Source organism: Oryza glaberrima, chromosome 1, assembly GCF_000147395.1.
Source record: "Oryza glaberrima chromosome 1, OglaRS2, whole genome shotgun sequence".
NCBI lineage: Eukaryota > Viridiplantae > Streptophyta > Magnoliopsida > Poales > Poaceae > Oryza > Oryza glaberrima.
This window is the reverse complement of record NC_068326.1, coordinates 18,420,091-18,426,797: the sequence shown is the minus strand read 5'-3', so window position 1 is coordinate 18,426,797 and position 6,707 is coordinate 18,420,091. Positions and strand designations below refer to the sequence as shown.

Sequence of the window (6,707 nt, the reverse complement as noted above, 5' to 3'; positions counted from 1 at the left end):
ATGCACCAGAACTAGAATCATCAGTACATTTCCATCTTGGTCTCGTATACATGATTTGGTTATGCTAGTTTACATGTTTGATATCATTATTAATGTATAAAATAAATTATATCACATATACTTATATTTTCATCAGAAATTTTGTGAAATTTCACAGGAAATGAGCTAATACTAAAAAACTTCTAAGATTTCAGAGTCCCAACAAACCTATAGCGTACTATTAAATACCACATTCAGCGTACGCCCGATAGCATAAGCCCACCACAAAATATGATAATAGATTTATGCTGCAGGGCTTGCTGCTATCAGCCTAATACTGGTAGAACTATTTGGAAACTGAATGTGTAGAACAAATACAAATATGAATCATCATGCCTACATACAGTTGACTAAAAGGAAACTGATGCATTACATTACAACTCTGATTAACACTTGCTTGTTTTCATGTAAGCAACCGTAACAAGAAACATTATCTAAAAATTATACAGTTAGACAATAAGTCCGATGTGTAAGCAGTCTCCAATTGAGAGCTCTAACAACGGATCAGAACATTAGCTAGAGAGATCGCAAATAATAAGGCATCAGACCCTCTTGACGCTGTCTCCATGGATGACTACGGCACCCTCTGTCATCAGAGTGCCAAGAGCACCGCGAAGCTGTGAAGATGGAAAATTCAGGAATGGGTTAGAGCCTCCCAGGGTATCAGGTCAATGCAAGCAATGCAGACTAGATCTCCAACTTACATCATGCAGATGAACTTCCATAGAGCTCTGCTTCCTAATTTCGTCCAGCAACTGCGAAATCAATCAGGAAGAATAACTTAGTCCACTGGTTTGGCAAACAATGATGAGAACAAAGGACGCTAATTGAAGGTTCTTTACCTCAATCATTCGCACCGAGGGCCCCCCAAGCTGCATTTTCTCCATCACAATGTTGCGGGTTGCTGCAACAAGATTGTCCCGCCTCTGCCTTTCGCTCGCAGATATTCCAGTCATGATAAGATCCATATCGATCGTACCTTTAGTGGTTGATTGATAAAAATGTCAGCACTTTATGTTATGGTTACAAGAAAAAGATGCATAGGAAATGGCGCTAAGCAGATTTGTCTGACCAGTGGCATGATCAGTTGCCGATTGCTGCATGGCAACTTCGAGAAGCCTGAAGGCCTCTACAACATCTCGTACTTCAACCTGCAGACAAGTGAAGAATGAAATCATGAGTACCAAAGTAACCAGAATTATGCTGTGAAGCCAAGACAACTAGGAATCAGGAATGATCATTACCACTTCAGAGAATCGCATTCGGGCCAGTGCTTCACTGAGCCGAATCAAGCTCTCAATTTGTCGAGCTGTCGCAGTTATGACCTATACAATAAGCAAAAAAGCATCAGTCACTTGTACCATTTAATGGCTAAAAATATCATATTAAAAAGCCTACACTACCTTCTTTCTGCTACCAGGGCTGTTTCCTCTTTTCCTCATCTCAACATAGCCACGAGTCAATTCTTCTGCAGCTTCATCAGATAACTGTGGTTGTATATGCTTCCTTGCATAACTTATGTAGGCTACAAGTGTTGGCAAATCCAAGACCTCGAGCTCCTCTATCTAGATAGCAGAAAGAATGCACAATTAATAAGAAATAGGCTAAAGCTAACAACAGTGTTCTGATTTGCAAGACGGTTAGCAGTTTATATCAAATAAGTAAAAAAGTACAAACTTCAGGAAGAAAAGGAGTTGTTGTGTTTACGTTTGGATTCTCAAAATGCAACGAAACAATATGCTTAGCCAGGCGTCTATCAGTTTGCTCATCTGCCTTGTCCAATATCAGATAAATGAGGTCAAACCTGAATTTGAAAAAAATAAAAACAATCAAGAGTTAAAACACTTCTATTATTGATCTGTTTGTCCTGAAAGAATTGCTCATTCACATTGCATTGCACTCACCTAGAAAGCAGTGTTGGAGGAAGATGGATATTGTCAATCACAGAGAGCCTTGGATTATAACGTGATTCAGTAGGATTTGCACATGCTAGAACTGATGTTCTGGCATTTAAAGATGCAATTATTCCAGCCTTGGCAATGGAGACAGTCTGTTGTTCCATCACCTGCAATATTTTGAAAAAGGACAGTTTAGCATTGACTAAATAGTACTGTGATACAAATTCTGGGGCGCAGCATTACAAGAGACCTCATGTAACATGCTTCGAGCATTATCAGACATCTTATCAAATTCATCAATACAACAAACACCTTTGTCACTCAAAACAAGCGCTCCACTCTCAAGAACCTGAAATGAGATGTCATGGTTGAAGTCATCAATCAGATTACATTAAAACGAGTTAAATTAAGTTGCGGAAATAAAGGATTCATGTAGACTTACAGTTTCACCAGTTTCAGGATCCTTGGTAACGTATGCAGTAAGGCCAACAGCTGAACTTCCTCTGCCACTTGTATAAATGCCACGAGGAGACAGTTTGTGCATGTATTGGAGAAGCTGGGATTTACTTGTTCCAGGATCACCAACAAGCAAAATATTGATGTCGCCTCGGAAACTAGCTCCAGAAGGAAGCCTCAAAGCATTTCCACCAAAAAGCTGGACACAACAGTAAGAGCTTGTTATACTAGGCTATTAGTGCAAAAACATTTAAACAGATAGATGATCTTACCTGGCAAAGGAGGCCCCTTTTAACGTCGTCCAGCTCCCATATGTTTGGAGCCAATGACCTAGTTAATCTGTCATATATATCTGGCAACTTTGACAACTCTTTTAATTTCTCAACCTGCAATACAGAAAGGACAGTGTTAAACACATTTACACTTAGTGCTATCCCAGAAAGGTAAGGTGATTGAGGGATACCTTATCTCTGAGAAAATCATCTTCAGTTGTCTTGTTAGCATTGGGGTTATCAGTTTCCATGGAGTCCTCAACATGAAGTCTAGACTTGTCTGTCTTCTTTATGTGAAGGCAATCAATGTACGTCTGATTAAAGAAAACTGTTAGACGATGCTTGAGTAGATAATTTAAAATTTTTTTCCTGTGCAGAAAAGGAATTTAAGATAGCAAGTAGGATAACATTGCACATCCTCTACCTTGAAAATCGACTTCACTGTCCTCTGAGTTGGGCCAACTCTAATACTCATGGCTCTGTATATCCCAGTTATCTATAAATCAAAGAAGAAAATCAAGATTTTTACGATGTGAATAAGAACCAAAAACCAAATTATTTTCTTGTATTAATGACCAAACAAAGATTCACTGCTAACCTCAACCCTGTCTCCAGGCTTTCCAGCATCTACGAGCTTATCGTGCATCAAGACACTAACAGTATGTGGAGTGCCACCTTCTGGTATCTCATCTGGTGTTTCCTGCAACTTTATGATCTGCTTATCTGCAAACCTAGTTACAAATAAAATGTTCCATCCAAAGGTCAGGACTACATATCTGTCAAAAATCCTATAAAGAAAAAGGGGTTACAAGTAGGATATAGCTACCTGCATCGGTTATGCACAAGAGTCATAGAGTTTGTAGCTTTACATTGTTCTTTCTGACAGATGTGCGGCTCAGTAACCCTCCCTAAGAAATAGAGTGAATTAGTTACATGACAAAACAACAGAAACTGATGGAGTTTTAGTCATTACTCCCACTAATGTGTTTTCATAGGATCTGCATGACCAATCTCTTCAAACATTAACCACCAGAATATAATGTAAGTTAAGAACATAAGCATGATTTTACTTACAATTACTACCACAGTGCGAAGTGTTACTTTATGACAGACAGACTAAGTCGGAGTCTTGGATTGGACAACAGCAGTATGGATGTTTGATTTGCGTACTCAATTAGTATCACTATTTATCAGTTCCTCAGCAATGTGGTATGATAAATAAAATTCCTAAATGTTGTGTATCCCAACAAAATGAAAAGTTTTTGCGAACAAAATAAAAGAAAATGCATAAATGATAATAGTAATGACATATAACATGTCAAATGAAGCTTGAATTTATCATCTTTCATGATAAGAATGATTTGTACAAATGAAGTTAACAATGAGTTGTCAATATGTAACTCTCTATGAGCAAAATTAAGGCTCGCAATCTGATTAATTGATCACCTGAAGTTCACTTAAAACAAGAGCATATGGAATACGCAGTGTGAAAAAGGTATCCACATTAGTTCTGATATATATATACCTCGATCAACCATTACAGGCTCAGAGTAGAACCCACAAACCAAGCAGCGGAACACAGCCTCCTTGAGCTCTGGAATCACCGAGCTGCACCGAATTATCATACCCTTGATGGACACCATCTTCTCGATATCTGCAACGAAACGCGAAATCAGAAATCATATAAAAGAATTGCCCACCACAAGTAGCTAAAGGAGCAGAGCAGTGCGCAATCACCAGAAGGGTTGAGATTCCTCAAGCAAACCGAGGACTTGAGGTTGTAGATCCTGGTCTGGATGTGCTTCTCGAAGAGGGGCTCGATGCGCGCGACGAGGTCCATGAGCACGATATCAAAGATGGCGAGCACCTCGAGCGGGTACCTGACCATCTTGCCGTAGAGGTCCGGGTCGTGGTCGAACACGTCGTGGGCGTTGACGTCGAGCGACTCCCCGCCCTCGAGCTCGAGGATGCGGTGGATGGCGCGCATGTACTTGCCCTCGTCCATGACCGGGTCGACGCGGCCGGCGTCGCGCGGGTCGCGGAAGTGGCGGAGGAACCGGAGGATGGCGGCGTTGACGTCCTGCACGCTGATGTTGGTGCCCCAGACGAACACCGGCGTGGCGTCGGCGCCCGCGCCGCCGCCGCCGCCGCCGTCGGTCTCGGGGGTGTCCTCGTCCCCGGCCTCCGAGGAGAGCGGGACGTCGTCGGTGGACATGGGGGTGGATGGGGTCGGCGGGAACCGCCCCCCCGTCCAGTTCTGCCGCTGCTGCCGCGCCGCTGCCGCCGCCGCGCCGCCGGAGGGCGTGCGGCGGCCCGGGTGCGGCGGCGTCTCGAACCCGCCGAGGGACGGGGACGACGGGTACGGGCTGGCGGAGCCACGCCGGCGCCGCCCCCCGCCGCGCCGCCCCGACTGAGGCGGTGAGGAGTTGGTCGCCGGGAGAGGGCTCGACGGCCGCACATCCGGCGACGACACGGCTGCAAAAACCAAAACCCCAAATACTGAGATCTTCCTCACCGGGAGAAAATCAGAGGAGAGAATCGCGATTGGATCTTACAGGGAGGAGGGGAATTGCCGTCGCCGCCGCCGCCGCTGCCGCGAGACGCCATGGCTTCCGCGCGAGGAGAGAGAGAGAGGGGGAGAGAGGGGGAGGGGATTGAGAGGGAGGGAGATGGGAAACTGGGGGTAAAATGGCGGGAGGCGGCGGCGGGAAGATGGGGGGAATGGCGGGAACGAGGGCATCGTTTCCCGCCAAGCGGTTGGGGGGCCAGCGTTAATTGGGCCGGGTTGATGGTTTTGATTGTGGTTTATGGGCTGGGGTGGCATACTTCGTTGTTTCAGGCCTTCATCCCAGCCCATTTAACCCCTACCCATTCTATACAAGGCTCATCCTTTGTATGGGCCAACAATTTCTCCCAGCTTCTTCGGCCCAACTGAAGCCCTGGCCTAATAAGGAAAAAGTACACTGAAGGTCCCTCAACTTATCACCAGGATAAAAAATGGTCCTCGAACCGCAAAACCAGACATGTGAGGTCCCTTAACTATACAAAACCGGTCACCCGAAGTCTTTCGGTGGTTTTGACCCCGGTTTTGATCTACCTGGCGGCTGAGTCAGCGTGGGACCCACGTGGGCCCCACATGTCAGATGTCCACGTCAGCCTCCTCTCCCCCTTTCCCCTTTTCTCTCCCTTCGTCATCTTCGTCAACGTCACGGCGAACCCGCAGCTCGGCGAGGCCGCGCTCCGGCAGGTCGGCACGTCGGCGGCGGTGGTGGACTGGCTGGTGGAGATGCTCACCTGGAACGGCGCCGCCGAGGCCACCTCCAGGGCGTCCGCCTCGCTCGTCGTGTCCAAGCTAGCCAGCAAGAAGCGGAACGCGCTCCGCGTCGCCGGCGTCCCTGGCGCCATCGAGTCGGCGTCGTCGCTGCTCTACGTCGCCGACGAGGAGTGCAACCTCCTAGGCCTCCTCATCATCAAGAAGCTGACGCGCAACCACGACACCTGCAGCAAGATTGGCAACGCATGTATTTGATAGGTGGATGCACATGCTGTCAAGAAAAAACCAAGTTCCATCACAATTGAGTTCTCCCGTGGGAATTATAATAAGATTCCATCGTGCCTCTTCTCTATCAGTGATTTGGAATATCTACAGATAGAAAGATGTATCATGAGCTTGCCTCGAGAGTTTGAAGGTTTTAAGCAGCTAACTGTTCTGAATCTGCATGCACCTAACCTGTCCAATGTGTATGTTACACTCGACAAACACAAAAGTTGCAGACAGGAGTAAAAACTATATGATGCAAAGCTTTTGTCAGCCTAACTGGAATAGAAGCACTTGTTATGAAAAGATGTATGGTTGCGTTGCCTCAAACGTTCGAAGGTTTCAAGCGGCTATCTATCTTGTATCTGAAATATATATACTCAACAGACGCCTCCTCGACAAGATTATCGACTTCTCTGCCATCGGCGCCGGATCAGTCGTGATCACGCCGTCGTGCGCTAAGGCCGTGAAGCGGTCGCTGCAAGTGATAAGATGCCCGTGGAG

The 6,707-nt window shown here is 45.9% G+C and overlaps 1 protein-coding gene across 1 annotated transcript; it reads right to left on the bottom strand.

Moving 5' to 3' along the window:
- Positions 1 to 385: 385 nt before the first annotated feature.
- LOC127760785 (DNA replication licensing factor MCM4) lies at positions 386 to 5,339 on the bottom strand. The gene is made up of 18 exons (XM_052285079.1): positions 5,221 to 5,339; positions 4,403 to 5,140; positions 4,191 to 4,319; positions 3,492 to 3,573; positions 3,264 to 3,396; positions 3,090 to 3,161; positions 2,857 to 2,979; positions 2,666 to 2,779; positions 2,380 to 2,592; positions 2,188 to 2,286; positions 1,944 to 2,104; positions 1,747 to 1,843; positions 1,443 to 1,604; positions 1,284 to 1,364; positions 1,112 to 1,190; positions 882 to 1,018; positions 744 to 794; positions 386 to 656 (listed from the first exon to the last, which is right to left on the bottom strand). The coding sequence occupies exons 1-18, from the start codon at positions 5,270 to 5,272 to the stop codon at positions 582 to 584; spliced, it is 2,598 nt and encodes an 865-aa protein (XP_052141039.1). The 5' UTR covers positions 5,273 to 5,339; the 3' UTR covers positions 386 to 581.
- Between the last annotated feature and the right edge of the window lie 1,368 nt (positions 5,340 to 6,707).

Coding starts and splice junctions, on each gene's coding strand:
- LOC127760785 (XM_052285079.1), bottom strand. CDS start 5,272: ATGGCGTCTCGCGGCAGCGGCGGCGGCGGCGACGGCAATTCCCCTCCT. Junction 4,320..4,402: donor GAGGAATCTCAACCCTTCTG/GTGATTGCGCAC, acceptor GTTTCGTTGCAG/ATATCGAGAAGATGGTGTCC. Junction 3,162..3,263: donor AGCCTGGAGACAGGGTTGAG/GTTAGCAGTGAA, acceptor TTTGATTTATAG/ATAACTGGGATATACAGAGC.